Source organism: Grammomys surdaster, unplaced genomic scaffold, assembly GCF_004785775.1.
Source record: "Grammomys surdaster isolate TR1022 unplaced genomic scaffold, NIH_TR_1.0 126063, whole genome shotgun sequence".
NCBI classification, from domain to species: Eukaryota; Metazoa; Chordata; class Mammalia; order Rodentia; family Muridae; genus Grammomys; species Grammomys surdaster.
Genome location: NW_021620873.1, coordinates 4,427,390 through 4,446,939, shown reverse-complemented (window position 1 = coordinate 4,446,939; position 19,550 = coordinate 4,427,390). Strand labels below are relative to the sequence as shown.

Here is a 19,550-nt window from a genome sequence, read left to right as displayed (position 1 = left end):
AGAGAGAGAGAGAGAGAGAGAGAGAGAGGGAGGGAGGAGGGGGCAAGAAGCCCCTTTTATAGTGGGCAGGCCTACCTGGGTGTTGCCAGGTAACTGTGGGGAGGAGCATATCTGGCTGCTGCCAGGTAACTGTGGAGGTGGAGTTTAGACAGAATACTAACAGGGGGTCCAGTTTAGCTGAGACTGGTGGTCTTCCTATAGGGTTGCCCCCCTCATCAGCTTCTTCAGCTTTTTCCTAATTCAACCATAGGGGTCACCAGCTTCTGTCCATTGGTTGGGTGTAAATATCCACATCTGACTTTCTGCTGCTTGTTGGGCCTTTCAGACGGCAGTCATAATAAGCCCGTTTATAAGCACACCATAGCATCAGTAATAGTGTCAGGCCTTGGGGTCTCCCCCTGAGCTAGATCCCAATTTGGACCTGTCACTGGATCTCCTTTTCCTCAGGCTCTTCTCCATTTTTGTCCCTGCAGTTCTTTCAGAGAGGAACAATTCTGGGTCAGAGTTTTTGACTGTGGGATGGCAACCCCATCCCTCACTTGATGCCCTGTCTTTCTACTGGAGATGGACTCTACAAGTTCCCTTTCTCCACTGTAGAACATTTCATTTAAGGTCCCTCCCTTTGAGTTGTTGAGAGATTCTCACCTTCCAGGTCACTGGTACATTCTAGAGGGTTCCCCTAACCTCCTACCTCCTAAGGTTGCCTGTTTTGATTCTTTCTGCTGGCCCTCAGGGCTTCAGTCCTGTTCCCACCTCCCCCAGTACCTAATCAGATTCCCTTTTTGCCCTCCCAGTCTTTCCCACCCAGGTCCCTCCCTCCCTCACCGCCTCCTGTGATTGCTTTCTTCTCCCTCCCAAGTAAGAGTGATCCTCACTTGGGCCCTTCGGCTTGTTAGCCTTCTTGAGTTCTGTGGGCTGTGTCCTGGGAATTCTGCACTTTTTTTTGGCTAATATCCACTTATTAGTGAGTACATACCATGCATGTCCTTTTGCATCTGCCAAATCAATCATGTCCTCCCCTTTTTTCTGAGTACCTCTTGATGTCTAAATGTGAAACCCCTAAAAAGCACTAGTCACTAGTCCTACTCTTACTTCAAATCAACATTCAATTTCTCATAGTGCTTTACATTTCTACTTGAGCATGCCTGGCTGTTTTTATGCTGGCATTATTTAAAAGGCAGTAGCTATCCCTTAGAGTGTAATTTATATGCAATGGCCACTACAATTTTGACAGCTGAAGGAGACAGAGATGAGATGCTGTTTATTTTGACAGTGCATTTTAGGATGGTTCAATCATAATTAAATTACTTAAATCTACAGGGACAATAAAATTTACTTCTCTCATCTTTGAAATTGCTCTATAGCATATCACAGCCTTTCAGAAATAAGAAGCAGGTTGCATATTTTTCAGGCAAGTGAACAGATAAAAACTGTAATCTCATGTAAGTGTTCAGCTGCTCTTGAAGGTTAATGTCACACACTGCTGATTAAAACGGAAGCAAGGATAGAGCTGAAAATAAAATGGATAGTTGCAAGCTGGTATTAAGTTTACTTACTGACGCTTCTTGACCTTTGCAGATTTCAATTAACTTCCCCCACAGAAAACATAATTATGTCAAATTGTTCCAATTTGTGGGCATCATCACCTTTTATCTCAAAGAATAGCATTTATCAAAGCATAGACTTATATGTAATTAGTGCCAAGGTAGCTTTTGGTTGCCTATAGTAACAGCTATCTGAAATGACTTCTAATCTCCCCACTTATCAATGATCACCTCCTCACCGGATGCTAACTAAGAAATTCAGGGCAAAGCAGATAGCGAGAGGTAGTGTTTGGTACAAAAAAGAATTTTTAGAGAAATTCTTCAGATATTTCTGTCTGTCTGTCTTACCTCCTTTCTTTGCAATACAATGGAATAATTCATTTAACAATTATAATAAAAGACATAGTGATCTTGCTTTTAGAATACCACAATTAAATGAATATAAAAATAATAGTATTTTTCTCATTGCATAAAACATAAAACTTGTGACTTTAATAAAATAAATGAATGTACTATGAAGAGTTGTTTAAAATTGAAAAGTGAATTTCTTAATGATATTTACAACAGCAAATAAAACCCCTTTCAAGTATTGCCAGTGCTTTATGTTATGGTGGGTCTACCATAATGGAAAAGGATGATGACAGACTTTCAGGAGTGATCAGAATGTTCCTTAGGTTCAAACCCACCTTGTATCTTTCCTTTCATATTTACTAAGTTTCCCATTTGTTTGTTTGTTTGTTATTGAGACAGTGATCTTCCTGTGATCTTCTTACTTGTGCTTCCAAGTCCTGGGGTTATAGGTGTGAGCCACTATGCCTAGCAATGGACATCTTTTAGAGTTGGCAACAAATACTCCTACCTGTCATATTGCAGCCTCCTTACTGCTGCTTTCAGACATTGTCACTTTGTAGCCCGGGCTTGCTGGGGACTCACTATAAGGCCTACTTCTTTAGCAGCTTAAGTGCCAAGTAGCATTAATGGCATGAGTGGCCATGCCTAGTATATGACACTTCTCAGAATAATCAACTACTAATTTAATGGTGAAATGTTACCAAAATTCACTAGACAAAACCTGTAAAATACACTTGGCAGACAACAAGGGATTTTTTTTAAAACAAAACAAAACAAAACAAAACAAAACAAAACAAAACAAAACTATGTTCAACCAAACAAACCTAAAGAAAATATAGAAAGCTGAAGAGAGAAAGGTGGCAGTCAAGAGATTTTGGAAAAAAGTACAAAGCTATAATTACTAAAATACAAACTAACAAGGAGAAACAAATACCATGGCAAATTAATAACACAATGACTCCAATCACCACACACATTTCAATAATAACTTTAAATATTTATGACCTCACTTTCCCAATCAAAAAAAAAACAGGCTAACTGAATGGATCAAGAAACAAGTCCATCTACCTGTTGTCTACAAGAAACACATCATAACGTTAAAGACAGGCAGTGCCTTACAGTGAAAGATGGAGAAAACTACTTCAATCAAGTAGGATCAGTAAGCAAGCAGGTGCTATCATAATATATACTAAAATAGACTTCAAACTAAAAGTAATCAGAAGAGAAAAGCAGTGCACTTCATTCTCATAAAGGAAACAGTTTATCAAGAAGAGGTTACTAATGTAAGCATCTATGTACCAGAATCTAGTGCAATCAGTATCATTAAAAAAATGTACTAACGCAATTAAAGACAAAGATTTACATCAATCCAATAATATTAGGTAATTTCAATACCCCACTTTACCTAAGAGACAGATTATATATTTTTTTTAAAAAAACAGAAAACATAAGAACTAAATGACACTGGGCAGTGGTGGCGCACGCCTTTAATCCCAGCACTTGGGAGGCAGAGGCAGGTGGATTTCTGAGTTTGAGGCCAGTCTGGTCTACAGAGTGAGTTCCAGGACAGCCAGGGCTACACAGAGAAACCCTGTCTCAAAAAACCAAGAAACCAAAAAAAAAAAAAAAAAAAAAAAAAACCCAAGAACTAAATGACATCATATGCCATGTGGACTTAGCAGATATCAACAGAATATTCTACCCAAACACCAAAAAATATACACTTGGCTAAGGAGGACACTGAAGCTATGTTAAAAGAGATCCCACTCTGGGACACAAAACAAATCTTTACCTATTCAAAGAAACTGATATGACTCAGTGTATCCTATCTGACCACTATGTAATAAAACTTAAACTCGACACAAAACAAATCTACAGTAAATGCACAAATTCATGTTGACTGAACAACTCGATACTAAATGACAAATAGGTCAAAGAAATCAAGAAAGAAATGAAAAGAATTCCTGAACCAGATTAAAATGAAAACACAATAAAAACTCTGAGATACATTGAAAGTAGTCTCCAAAGAAATTTATAGTTCTAAGTGCCAAGATAGAACAAAAAAGTAATTTCAGGAAGGAATCTAAATATTAGGCTAGAACAAAGAAGTAATTTCAGGCAGGAATCTAAATCTAGACTAGAATAAAGAAGTAGGCTTCAGACATGAAAATGACTTTGGGCTAGGACAGGGAAGTAGGCTCAGATATTTTTGTCATCCTGATAAGCCCTTAGAAATAGTGATCACAGGAGTGATCATAGGACTTTGTTTATTGCTTTGCTTGTCCCTTGACTATTTGCATTTATTGTATTTCTAGTTCCTCGACCTAGACCTGACCTTAATACTTGAATGTAATTAAATAGTATTAAAGCAGATTGGGAGAAAATGAAAAGATAAATAAAAATAAAAAAAATCAAAATGAACACAGATAAATAATATAATGAATGTAACTCAAACAACTGCAAAAAACCAGAACCAGTCAAATCCAAATCAAATATTGATCAGAAATTAATGAAACAGAAACAACAACAACACTTAAAGAATAAAAAAGTCAAAGACCTGGCTCGTTAAGAAGACAAACAAGACTCACAGACCTTTGACACAAGTAAACAAAAGAAAGACATGAACAGGGAAAAATTGAAACAAGTGCCACACCCCCAATTCAGAACATCATAAGGGATATTAAAAACTTGTACTCCATTAATTTGGAAAACCTAAAAGAAATGCACAAATTTTTAGATCAGCCAAACCATCAAAATTTAACCAGGAAGAGTTCAGTAACCAAAACTGACATGTAACAAATGCAGAGGCAGAAATAGAAACAAAATTCTTTTAATAAAAAAAGTTCAGGATTAGTTGGAGTCACAGAATAATTCTAGATTTTCAAAGAAAATCTGTAGCTAGCTCTTCTTAAACATTTAAAAATATTAAGAACCTCCAAACTCCTTTTAGAAGCCCAGTATTACTTTAATACCCAAAACAGGAAAAGACAATGAGTAAAGGAAATCTATAGGCCAGAATTCCTGATGAACATAGATTTAAAAATGCTCAATAAAATACCCACAAATTGAATACAAACTTACATCAAAAAGATTATCTACTATGACCAAGTTAAAAGTTAGCTTTATCCCTGAAATCCAAAGAAGGTTCAACATATGCAAGTCAATAAATATAGCAAACCATATAAATGGACTTAAAGACAAAAATCATTTTATCATTTCAATAGATTCAGAAAAAGTATTGATAAAATACAAGATACTTTCATGATAAATGTCATAGAGAATGTAGGACTATAGGGAACATACCCCAACATAATAAAAGCCATATATGGGAAACCTACAGCCAATATCACCCTAAGTAGAGAAAAACTTGAAGCAATTTCAGTAATGTCAGGAACCGACAGGGCCCATTGGAGCAATGAGGCAAGAGAAGAACATTGAAGGGCTACAAATAGGGAAAGAAAAAATCAAAATAATCTATCTACAAATGACATGATGTTACACATAAGAGATTCCAAAAATTCTACCAGAAAACTCCTGGAAATGATGCACAAATTCCATCAATGTGACAGCATACAAAATCACAAAATCAACTTGCACAAATCAATAGCTTTTCTATACACCAACAGACTGTAACAGAAAAAAGAGCATGGATACTCATTCTTAATAGCCCCCCAAAAAATGAAATCTAGAAATAAACCTAACCAAGGAAGTAAGGAATCTCTACAAGAAAAACTTTAAACCTCTGAAGAAAGAGATAGAGATAGACACTAGAAAATGGAAAGACATTTGGAGTGAAAGTATCCATTTTTCTGAAAAGCTCTTTACAGATTCAGTGCAATCCCAACCAAATTCTCTCTTCTCCACAAATTAAAAACATATCCTAAAATCTTCTTTGATTTTTTTTATTGACAGACTTGAAACCTTGTCATACAGATCTTTCACTTGTTTGGTTAAAGTTACCCCAAGATATTTTATATTATTTATGACTATTGTGAAGGGTGTTGTTTCCCTAATTTCTTTCTCAGACTGTTTATCAAGACTCTCAGGACTCAAAGGGAAAGACCTTAAATGAAATGCCCTATAGTGGGGAAAGGGAACTTGTAGAGTCCATCTCCAGTAGAAAGACAGGGCATCAAGTGAGGGATGGGGTTGCCATCCCACAGTCAAAAACTTTGACCCAGAATTGTTCCTCTCTGAAAGAACTGCAGGGATAAAAATGGAGAAGAGCCTGAGGAAAAGGAGATCCAGTGACAGGTCCAAATTGGGATCTAGCTCAGGGGGAGACCCCAAGGCCTGACACTATTACTGATGCTATGGTGTGCTTATAAACGGGCTTATTATGACTGCCGTCTGAAAGGCCCAACAAGCAGCAGAAAGTCAGATGTGGATATTTACACCCAACCAATGGACAGAAGCTGGTGACCCCTATGGTTGAATTAGGAAAAGGCTGAAGAAGCTGATGAGGGGGGCAACCCTATAGGAAGACCACCAGTCTCAGCTAAACTGGACCCCCGGGATCTCTCAGACACTGAGCCACCAACCACACAGCATATACCAGCTGGTTTGAGGCCTCCAACACATATACAGCAGAGGACTTCCGGGTCTGGACTCAGTCAGAGAAGATGCATCTAGCCCCTCAAGAGACTTGGGGTCCCAGGGAGTGGGGAAGTGTGGTAGGGTGGGGTGGAGAGGAGACACCCCCTTGGAGATAGAGGAGGAGGTGTGGGATGTGGAACAATCAGAGGGTGCATTGGGAGGGGGATAAAGTCTGGACTGTAAAAAAGATTAAAGAATAAAAAAAAAAAAACCCAAACCGTATCCTAAAAATTCATATGGAACGGCAAAAGGCTGCAGAGAGTAAAGCAGTCCTGAGCAACACGAACAACAGTGGAGGAACTGCAGTTCCAGAGCTTAGGAACAACCACAGAGCCACAGTAATAAAAACAATGTCACTGGCACCAAACCTGACCTGTAGACCAGTGCAACAAAAGTGAAGACCCAAATGTGAGTCCATGATTATAGCCATTTAATATTTGACAAAGACGCCAACATCATGAGCTGGAAGAAAGAAAGTATCTTTATCAGATGGCGTTGGGAAAACTGGATGTCTTTATGCAGAAGAATTAAATTAGACCTGTATCCACCACCTTCACAAAAACTAACTTGAAAAGCATCAAAGTCCTAAAAGTGAGCCTGAATGAACCTAGAAGAAAACACATGAAGTGCTCTCCATAATGTAAGTGTAGGAAAGGGCTTTCTGATTAGAACTCCGTTTCTCCAAGAATTAAGTCCAACAAACTGACATGTGGGATCTTATAAAATTAAAAGATGCCTGCATTGCTAAAGAAACAATCAACCAGATGAAGTGGGAGCCCACAGAGTGGGAGACAATCCTTGCCAGTGACATAGCTGATGAGGGTTAATATTCAGAATATATGAAGAACACAATAAACAGAGTCAAAAACCAAATGACCCATTTTAAAATGGGCCTGGACCGGAGAGAGATCTGAAAAGTACACACACACACACACACACACACACACACACACACACACACAGGCACAGGCACACATGTGCACAAAGAAGAAATATACAAAAAATTCTTCATTGTTCCTAGTAATTATACAAATTCAAATCAAAACAACTTTGAGATTTCATTTTACCCTATTGAGAATGAAAAAGATCAACAAAGAAATAGACAAAAAAAAAGAAAAATCTAGACGAGATCTGGCAAAAGGAAACTCTAATGCACTATTGGTGGGATTGAAATCTAGGCACTATGGAAATCAGTGCAGAGTATTCTCAAAAAGCTCAAATTAAATCTAACACATGATTCATCCATCGCGCTCCTTGGCATATACCTGAAGTGCCTGGTATCCTACTCTACACTTACTTGGTCAGCTATTTTCATGGTAAACTATTCACACTAGCTAGGAAGTAGAATGAGCCTAAATTTCTTTCAACTAATGTGTGGATAAGGAAATCTGGTACATATATACAATGGGATACTATTCAGATGTTAAAAAAAAAACCAACCAAAGTCATGGACTTTACAGGTAAATGGACAGAAGTAGGAAAGATGTGAAGATTATATGGAATAATGTAACCAAGACCTAGAGAAACAAATGCTAGATGAATGTCCTCTTGTATCTGAGGCCCCTAATTCCAAACCTTCAGATATGAGAAGAAACCAGGAAAGTTAAGAGGGCACCACTGTTGGAATGGGGGATGTGGGAGGTGTCTCAGTACTTTGAAATTACGATCTTAAGACACCATGGCCAAGACAACTTATAGGAGAAAGAATTTATTAGGGGCCTAAAGTTTCAGAAAGTTAAGAGTCCATGACCATTTTAGTTGGAAGCATGGCACCAGCCAGGCATGCAAAATATTAAAGCTATAACTAAGGGCTCACATCTTGAGACGGCAACCAAGAGTCAGAGGGAGCTATCTAGCACTGTCTTGAGCTTTTAAAATCTTAAGGCCTGTTGTCAGTGACACACCTTTTTCAATAAGATCACACTTCCAAATCCTTCCAAAAATTCCAACAATGGGGAATCAAGTATTCAAATATAAGAATTATGGGGGCCAATCTCACTCAGGGTCAATAGAGAAGAGCGGGCAGAAACCGTGAGGGGCTTCAGTTAGGAAATGAGGAGGGAAATAACAGAGAAAGAAAAAGGAAAAAGGAAAAAGGAAAAACGAAGGTAAAATATCAGTGAGAATGTCTGGAAAAGTCACAAGGTATCAACGATTAACTATTTTTGTAAATAACTGTAATATACATAGTTTAAAATTTCTCATTTGGGCTGACAATATTCCCTCAAAGGGGCAAAGGCCATTTAACAAAAACCCCAGCACTACGCATGCAAAGCCCTTTTTGAGTTGTCCTTCAGGGTTGTCTAAGATACTCTCCAAACATTATATGCTATTGCTATTTCTTTTGTTTGGCCCCCAGAGGTGGAAGGTAGATCCCTATTGCTGAAGAGACCATGGGCATCAGACACAGGGCTCAGAGGTCCCTGAGCTGGAACTCACCTGAACATCTTCTCCCTGAGGACCAGCTTTCATGGTAACAGAGGTTACAATGAAAACTTCCAGAGGAGGAAAGCAATCAACAGTCTTACCCAGCTATGACTCCTATGAGCCACAACAACATCTAGCTTTGTGCACTAACCTTGAGGGTACAGTAGTGGTATGTATATGTTGGTGGTAAACATTAGCTCTTTAATTGAACCTAACACCTTCTTACCAATGGAGAAATCATATCTGATACTGAAAACCTAGCTAACTACTCTGGGTAGTGAAGTCATTGGTCTTGGAGAACCTAACAACCTCCACTTTATGAACTCAGGACAATCCCTATGCTTTTTTCAATATTTGTCCTCATCCTCATAGATAAATATATTCCTCATCCCTCATCAAGGAAATTTCTCTTTGCAACAGATGAACACCATTACAGAGAACAACAACCAATCAAAATGCAAAGATGTGGAGTCCAGTCCCAATGATACATCTATAACACAATTCTCGAGTCTAAGGCTTAGGGATCATTGTAGCACAGGGGACAGAAAGATTGGGAAAGTCAGAGAAATGGGCTCTCACTATTTTCTTTGAGACTATATCTCCTAAAAATGCCATAGACCTATAAGGTCTCATCAACATGAGTGCCTAAACATGAGGTGACCAAGGACAACAATAGACATGCTAAATTGGATGTGGGAAATTCCAGGAGACCTCAGCCCTCCGCACAGAACTACAGACAACTAAGGAAGGTTGAGAGTGGGAGAAGTAGTCTCTTTTAGGGAAGTGTATAACAATTGTTTATCCAGTATCAAATGGTCAGCCTGGGAGCACACACGTTCAAGTAACATTATACCAACTGAACTGGTTATATTTTTGAATCAGGAATAGCCATATCCATGTATGCATGTAACCATAATTAATGAATAAAAAATAAATCAAAGAGGTATATATGGGAGGGCTTGGATGGGGGAAATGAAGGGGAAAATGATATAACTATAATCTCAAAAATAAAATAATAAAAGTTTAAATGTTTGAGATAATAGATATAACAAATATTCTCAAGGAGTTTTTACATATATGAAAGCACTGAAATATCACCTTGCCACCATTGATATGTATAAGAGTATTACAGCAATTAAACTTTTGTATAACTCTTAAAAGTTTTATACACATAGGGCTGCTATTTGTGTCTTTAATACTACACTGTGAAATGAACAGAACAGGGTGAAGTATATATTTATTACATAGCTACATTAATATTATGATGTATGCAACTTGGATTTGACTCAAAATGTAACTGAACCAAGTCTATGATGCAGAGAAATATTGAATATAAAAATTTATTTTTACCTTTGATTATCATTACAGACACAAATGTTTTTATTTCAGTACTAACGTTATTCTGAAAGCTTATACAACATCAGTTTCAATTTTCTTTTTATAAAAAAATGTCTATTAATGATAAACTCATGTAACTGTGGAAGATACACTAACACTTCATAGCTAGGTGCTATTTCTAAGCAATGTGATAAGTTATGTGGTTTCAAGGTAGAATTAAGTGACTATGAGACACAACTGAAGCTTCACATTTGATCATTTGACATGATGCAAATATTAGTTCTGACTAATTAACCTTATCACCACACTGTCAGATAAGCCCCACTGGACCAAAAACAAAGGGTTCACTACCTGTCTTAACTGACTACATTCACTGTAACAGCAATCAAAGTGGTCTATTACTTTTACTCTGGGCATCTTCCTATGTCCAGGAAAGTAAGAGGCTAGGTTATAGCCTAACTCTCAGTACAATGTTATGAAAGCATTTGGCACTCTGTGTAATAGTCATTGCAAGTTTTCTATAAAACTAGGTTGCTAGTCAAATTTAAATAAAAGAAACCCCAGGAAGTGACATATCCATACATTTAAGTTGCAAAAGTTAGGTTGATTCTTGATGAATAAGACTAGGCTGTTAATCTAAGTCCTAAAGTGAGGGACTTCTTTTGCTGGTCATTTTTTCACTTATTCCAATGCATATATAGGGGTTTGAATGAGGAATGTCTCCTATAGGTTTACATACTTATTGCTTCATTCCACATCTGCAGCAATGTTTGGGGAGGTTATGGAACCTTTGGGATGTGAACTCTTGCTGAAGGAAACCCAACAGAACATTAATAACACATTAATGCTGTTCTCTCAGGTGCACACTGAGCTTTTTCTTATCCACATTGTCTTAGGGCTTCCATTGCTGTAAACAGACACCATGATGAAGGCAATTCTTATAAAGGACAATGTTTAATTGGGGCTGACTTAGAGGTTCAGAGGTTCAGCCCATTATCATCATGGTGGGATGCATGGCAGCACACAGGCAGACAAGGCACTGCAGAAAGAGCTGAGAGTTCTACATCTTGTTCCAAAGGGAACAAGAAGAAGACTGTCTCTTCCAGGCAGCTAGGAGAAGTGTCTCAAAGATCACCCCCACAGTGACACACTTCAAAAAGGCCACACCTAACAGTGCCACTCCCTTGTCCAAACATGCAAACTACCATAGAGGTATAACACATGGTACTAACAAAGTGTGTATGTCTATGTGTGCACACATGCATCTCTGTGCAGGGGAAGACTGACCTAGGGTTTTCTGCATTCTAACCGTACGTCTTAGAAGTAAATTATATTTCCAACCACAAGAGAAATTTTTGTAAGTGTGAGTATTGCTTGCACAGCAAGTTTGATTCCTAACATCCATGTCGAACAGTTCACAACTAGGGAACTGAACAATACAGGGTGTCATGGCGCTCTTTCTGTCTCTCTCTGTCTCTCTCTCTCTCCCTCTCTCTCTCTCCCTCTCTTTCACACACATATATACATACATATACACACAAATAAAATAAATCTTTAGAAAATTCATTAAGTTACTTCCAAGATAAATCGCTCATGGAAAAGTTAGTTGCTACTTTTTAATTTGTGACTGACATTTGAATGAGAGGTGTAATATTAATCTAATGTATTGCATATAAGAATATAGTGTATCTTCTGAAGAACTGCAGGTAGATCATAATTCAAGGCAGTGTACCATATAGACCATGACATGTTTCAAGGCACAGGCCAAGAAGATTTTGTACTTTTCCACCACCTGGACCCTCTTACCCCCTCCCCTTGTAAAACATGCTATAAAAAAGCATTTCATGTTCAAAAAAAAAAAAAGAAATTAAAAAAAAAGAAAACTACAAAAAAAAAAAAAAGAAATTCATTTTGCTCTAAATAGCTTCAGAAAAGGCACAGTAGAGAGATATTAAGACATTATTTACATCGTTATCCTCAAGTAATGAGATGTTGGACTTAATGTCTGTTAAAATAGCAGAGATAAAAAATAATAAAGTGTTAAAAATAAAAAAATGTAACTTTATTCATGATCCCAAATCACCCACATAAGTGAACCACTGTTTTCATCTTAACTCACATTACTATTCACAGGAATCCATAAATTGGCATAATCTCAAACATTGGATGGAAACAGCATTCACACCTATATCTACATAACCTCCATTTTATTAACAGATCATCTTCTATACACATACTAAGGATGTACATTATTTTCAACTAATTAAATGTGGTCAATAGTTTACTCCTTGCCATGTTAAAAAAAAAAAAAAAGAAAGAATATAGTGCATAAGAAACAAAAGAAACACATTTTTAGGCAGAAAAACTTTTAAAAGCTTATATTACCTAAAGAAATTTTGGAGAAAACAAAATATAGAAATCAAAATAAATAAGCCAAAGTACATTTATATGATATTTTCATGTGTTTTTCTGATTGACTTAATACAAAGTCCATAGAGATATTGGCATTTTACTTTTCAAACTATTATTTTAGTTTTGATTTTATAAATTTGAAAATAACCTAAAATGTATAAATTTTAATTTTCAATGTCAAATAAGATGATGGCATTTCAATGAAGACAGACTGGCCCTGCAGAAGCAGATCACAGGCTGGTACTAGTGTGCTGAGGGATGTAGATAGTGCTGGCCGTGGCAGAAGTGTAGTGTGCAAACCTGAAGCTGGAATTGGACACAAATCCCTGCAATGACAGGTCTGAAGAACACAGGAAGGCTGCACCTACTGCAGCTTAGGCGAGACACGACATGAGAACCTGAGAAGTGTGGGAATCATAAGTGCTCTGCAATAGGAATATGTATTTTCAGACACAAACTGTGGGTAAGCTGAAAACAAGCAGAAAATATCCAGATAAAATTGAGCATGGGCTTGTAACACAAAGCCTAGGTTATATGTCCTACCTAGAGCAATTAGACAACAAAAGGAGGTCAAAGGGATACAAATTGGAAAGGAAGAAGTCAAAATATCACTATTTACAGATGATAAGGTAGTATACTTAAGTGACCCCAAAACTTCCACCAGAGAACTCCTAAACCTGATAAACAACTTCAGCAAAGTGGCTGGATATAAAATTAATTCAAACAAATCAGTAGCCTTCCTCTACTCAAAGGATAAACAGGCTAAGAAAGAAATTAGGGAAATGACACCCTTCACAATAGTCACAAATAATATAAAATACCTTGGTGTGACTCTAACCAAGCAAGTGAAAGATCTGTATGACAAGAACTTCAAGTCTCTGAAGAAAGAAATCAAAGATCTCAGAAGATGGAAAGATCTCCCATGTTCCTGGATTGGCAGGATTAATGTAGTAAGAATGGCCATCTTGCCTAAAGCAATGTACAGACTCAATGCAATTCCAACTCAATTATTCATAGTCAGAAAGAGCAATATGCAAATTCATTTGAAATAACAAAAAACCCACAATAGTGAAAACTATTTTCAACAAGAACTTCAGGAGGAATCAACATCCCTGACCTCAAGCTGTATTACAGAGCACTAGTGATAAAAACTGTAGGTTATTGGTACAGAGACAGGCAGGTAGATCAATGGAATAGAATTGAAGACTCTTATGGTCACTTGATCTTTGACAAAGGAGCTAAAACCATCCAGTGGAAAAAAGACAGTATTTTCATGGTGCTGGTTTAACTGGTGGTCAGAATGTAGAAGAATGCAAATCAATCCATTCTTATCTCCTGTACAAAGCTCAAGTCCATGTGGATCAAGGACCTCCACATAAAAGTAGATACACTGAAACTAAGAGAAGAGAGAGTGGGGAGAACACCAATGGCTTATGCTCTAAGATCAACATCGACAAATGGAACCTCATAACATTGCAGTTTCTGTAAAGCAAAGAACACTGCCAATAGAACAAAATGGCAACCAACAGATTGGGAAAAGATCTTTACCAATCCTACATCCAATAGAGGGCTAATATCCAGTATATATAAAGAACTCAAGAAGTTAGACTCCAGAAAATCAAATAACTCTTAAAAAATGGGGTACAGAGCTCAACAAAGAATTTTCAACTGAGGAATATCTAATGGCTGAGAAGCACCTAAAGAAATGTTCAACATCCTTAGTCAACAGGGAAATGCAAATCAAAACAGCCTGAGATTCCACCTCATACCAGTCAGAATGGCAAAGATCAAAAACTCAGGTGACAGCAGATGCTGGCAAGGATGTGGAGAAAGAGGAACACTCCTCCATTGTTGGTGGAATTACAAGCTGATACAACCACTATGAAAATCATTCTGGCAGTTCCTCAGAAAATTAGACATAGTATTACCTGAGGACCCAGCTATACCACTCCAGGGCATATACCCAAAAGATGTTCCACTATCTTTATAGCAGCCTGATTTATAATAGCCAGAAGCTGGAAACAACTCAGATGCCAACAGAGGAATGGATTAAAAAATGTGGTACATTTACTCAATGGAGTACTACTCAGTTACTATAAACAATGACTTCATGTAATTCTTAGGCAAATGAATGGAACTAGGGAATATTATCCTGAGTGAGGTAACCCAATCAAAAAAGAACACACATGGTATGTACTCAGTGATAAGTGTATATTAGCCCAAAAGCTCTCAATACCCAAGATACAATTCACAGACCACATGAAACTCAAGAAGGAAGACCAAAGTGTGGATGCTTCAGTCCTTCTTAGAAGGGGGAACAAAATACTCACGGGAGGAAATACAGAGACAAAGTGTGGAGCAGAGACTGAAGGAAAGGCCATCCAGAGACTGCTCCACCTGGGGATCCATCCCATATACAGTCATCAAACCCAGACACTATTGCAGATGCCAAGAAGTGCTTGCTGACAGGAGGCTGATATAGCTGTCTCCTGAGAGGTTCTGTCAGAGCCTGACAAATACAGAGGTGGATGCTTGTAGCCCATCATTGGACTGAGCATGGGGTCCCCAATGGAAGAATTAGAGAAAGGACTAAAGGAGCTGAAGGGGTTTGCAACCCCATAGGAAGAACAACAATATCAACCAACCAGATCCCCTAGAGCTCTCAGGAACTAAACCACTAACCAGAGTACACATGGATGGACCCATGGCTCCAGCCCCTTGTGTAGCCTTGTCTGGCATCAATGGGAGGAGAGGCCCTTGATCCTGTGAAGGCTCGATGCCCCAGTGTAGGGGAATGCCAGGACAGGGAGATGCAAGTGGGTGAATTGGGGAGCACCTTCATAGAAGCAGGGGGAGGGGATTGGATAGGAGGTTTCTAGAGGGGAACTAGGGGAAGGGAATAACATTGAAATGTAAATAAAGAAAATATCCATTAAGAGAAAGGAAAAAAAAAGAAATCCAGTAAACTATGAAAGAATACTTTTAAAAAATAAAATACTTTAATTTTGAAAAAAAAAAAATCTCACAAGATGAGTGTAATTCCCTGTATACTACCAGAATGAAGAAACACCTCTACAAAGACAATCAGAAAGGCTGACACACAAACTCCTTCCTGCATTGAAATACAGATCTCATTTCACTGAGTTATGGAGATTGAGATTCTTGATCTACAGAGCCAGGTACAAAAAAACAAACTAAAGAGCTTGGGAAAACCATTGTAACTAGAAAAAATATTGACCAATAATATAATAGTTCCTATTTCATTTCTTTAAATTTATAGTTTTGTATTTTATTTTTTGTTTTGTTATAGCTTTTATCTTATCTGAATAGTTTTTTATAACTATTCTCTTTTAATTTTTACATATATTTACATATATTTTTTACAAATGTTTACTTATTTTGGGAGGGTGTGTATCCCATAGCATCTTTGTGGAGGTCAGAGGACAACTTGGGTGAGCTGATTCTCTCCCTCTACCAGTATGTGTTCTGGAGATCAAAGTCATGCTGTCAGGTTTGGTGGTAAGCACTTACATGTGCTGGGCCATCTCGCTGGCCCTTCTTTCTTTTCATGAACCTTCTCTGTAATGTTTCATAGTTCTAGCCCATATATTTTCCCTTCCACTCATAACATTACCCTCTTTCTTCTTTCTCTCCCCCTTTGCCTTTTACTATTAGCAGCCTTAGCTCTAAAAACAGATAGACTAATTTCCCAACAATCGTGCTTCTGCCTCTTCTTGACTGCAGGATGTGAACAGTATTTTTTTTTTTACTGCATGTTTTCATTGGGAGTGGAGTCAAATCATTGCTTCCATTCCTACAGTTGGTAGCCCCTCTTAATTAGCAGTAGGAAACAAATCCCCAGACACCTAACCAGGAAGACATATAAATAAACAAGTGGGTAAATACCAATGTTCAATGTCTAACACAAAGACACATCCATTTAAATAAACACAACAAAAAGTGAAAGCTCTGAGGAGGCAGGAGATAGGACTCCACCACAATCTCCCAACTCTTCAGTCCTGGAAACTAACAAAAAGGAAATAGCTCAGGGATCTTACAGTCTTACTTTCCAAAAGTAGCAGTGATCAAAGGACTCCCCTATCAGAAGATAAATGAAGTAAGAGAACCAATTCAGGACTGGTTAAGAAAGTAACACAGTGTGTGAAGATGTGAATAATACACTGAGCAACTTCAAAAGCATAGTGGGAAAGTTTGGCAAGAAACTGAGAATCTATAAAAGAATCAAACAGAAATGTTGTAAATAAAATCATCCGTCAAATCAAAACCACAGTGCTGCTGTTTCAGTGATGTACACCAAGCTGGAGACGCCATTAAAGAACAGCCGGAGCCACCTGGCATGCTCTCAGTCACAAGCTGACTGTGGGCTTCCGGGGGGGGTCCTAACCCGCTGAGGCAGGGACACAGATCACATCATTTTCTTGCTCCTCATGTTGTTCCTTTTAGAAATGGCCCTAAACCAAAGGAGGATCTGCTTCCAAGTTATCTCTACAGCATGACTGCTTTCAGATATTTTGTAAAGATGGAAAAAAGGAAAACAGGTTTCTGATTCAAGATTTACAACAATTCTTTAAAAGTTCATTATGATAAATACCCAAACATTTATACTCTTTATGAAACACTTTTATAAAAGATGACAGAGAATCTAAGCATTTTTCAACAAGACATCTTAAGTATTATGTGCTTATGTCTAACTGTAAGTCACAATAGGAAACAATCATAAAAGCATATTTGTCTCAAAAACAGACAAATCTGTTGGAGCTCCAAATAACTATCTGAAGACATGCTAATAGGGTAACTCTCTGAAATTCCTCAAAGGCCAAACAAACAAAACAAATATGCCCTCTATACATGAAGAAAAATTTTTCTTCCCGGTTACAGAAAAAAAAAAAAAAAGAAACCCAAAAACCAAAAACCAAAAAACTGATTGAAGGTCCCTCACAAAAGGTACCACGACATCTCTACTTCTGACTTAGGAGGAAAGTTGTATTGAAATGTAGAGGAATTGAGGTATAGAATCTTGAACCATTTGCTCAAACAATATGAAAAATTCTGTCTGTCTATCCTTCCATTCATCCATCCATCCATCTATCCATCTACCTTGATCAATGACAAAGTTCACACTGAAAAGTTTCCAAAACTAAAGGGGATGCTTACATTTTTTGGCGAGTATTCTGTTTACTTTACAAATGAAATAAAGAAGCAAAGTTTCTGAACTCAAGTATAAGAGCTAACAAGACAATGATGGCCCTGGTAGACTAGCTATTCATCTTATTTAATGTTCATCAACATATAATGCACTATTATTTACATGAAAAATCAGTAAAAACTGTACATCTACTTCTAGAATGAATGAATGTAGCTCTACATGCAAAATGGTTACAGATCCGATTCAAATTCTTTTAGAAGACCAAACACTCTCAAAAGAAGTTTTTTAAACAAGCATTTCCAATAAGCTGACTTTTCTTCAAAGATTAAAGCAAATGTGCACACACAGCCCTGGCAGCAGCAAGAATACATATGATTAATTACGCAGCTATACCCCCATTCACTCACCCTCCTAATAGTATCTGTGGATGGCTGGATTCATTTGTGATACCAAACACATCAGGAATTAGATCACCATTGAAGCTGAAAAGAAAATATTTTTAAAATTAGGCAGCTGTTTTAGTAAAATGCCACTTTTAACTTAGCTTCCAGGAGTGTGGAGCATTACCATGTGCAACAATGTCCATTTGTGGCCAAAGAAGCAGAAGTTGCCCCTTCCAGACCACAGGCCTTTAGTTTTGCTAATGGATACACCAGCTGCAATAAGCTTGCTGCAGTAACAGTAAGAACTAAATTTGCATTAAGAGGAATCATATCATTAGCTATCTACCTAAAAATTCATATAATACAGGTAAGTCGGTGAATAAATATAGATATATAACTTAATGAAAATTTCTCACCTGGATGACAATGTTTTCTACAAGGGTCAAAGACCATTTTAGAAAAACCCTAATATCAGGCATACAAGCTTTCTTTTGAGTTGTTGGTTAGAGCTGTCCAAGACACTTTCCAAATATTATATGCTATTGCTATTTCCCTTGTTTGGCCCCCAGAGGTGGAAGGTAGATCCTTATTGATGAAGAGACCATGGGCATCAGACACAGGGCTCAGAGGTCCCTGAGCTGGAACTCACCTGAACATCTTCTCCCTGAGGACCAGCTTTCATGGTAACAGAGGTTACACTGAAAACTTCCAGAGGAGGAAAGCAATCAACAGTCTTACCCAGCTATGACTCCTATGAGCCACAACAACATCTAGCTTTGTGCATTAACCTTGAGGGTACAGTAGTGGTATGTATATGTTGGTGGTAAACATTAGCTCTTTAATTGAACCTAACACCGTCTCACCAATGGAGAAATCATATCTGATACTGAAAACCTAGCTAACTACTCTGGGTAGTGAAGTCATTGATCTTGGAGAACCTAACAACCTCCAGTTTACTAAACCAGCACACACTCTACTGCGTTCTAAATATTTGTCCTCCTACGCACACATAAGTATAGTCCTCACCCCTCATCAAGGATACTTCTCTTTTCATTCTCATTGCAACAATGGATACCACTCATTCCCAATGATACATCTACAACACAATTCTTGAGTCTAAGGCTTAGGGATCATTGTAGCACAGGGGACAGAAAGATTGGGAAAGTCAGAGAAATGGGCTCTCACCATTTTCTGTGAGACTGTATCTCCTAAAAATGCCACAGACCTATAAAGTCTGATCAACATGAGTGCCTAAACTTGAGTTTCTATGGAACTCCACATAATAGAGGGCATGGCTTCTTAAAGGACTGGTTGTGATGTCAAATGGGATTT

General features: G+C 37.8%; 1 protein-coding gene across 1 annotated transcript in view; it reads right to left on the bottom strand.

Annotated features, from left to right (window-relative positions):
• Positions 1-19,550, bottom strand: part of Itfg1 (integrin alpha FG-GAP repeat containing 1) — a 119,214-nt gene that overhangs the window by 91,662 nt on the left and 8,002 nt on the right. The window contains exon 5 of the mRNA XM_028755517.1: positions 18,243-18,317. Within this exon, the coding sequence (XP_028611350.1) occupies positions 18,243-18,317 (75 nt within the window). The remainder of the gene's footprint in view (positions 1-18,242; positions 18,318-19,550) is intronic.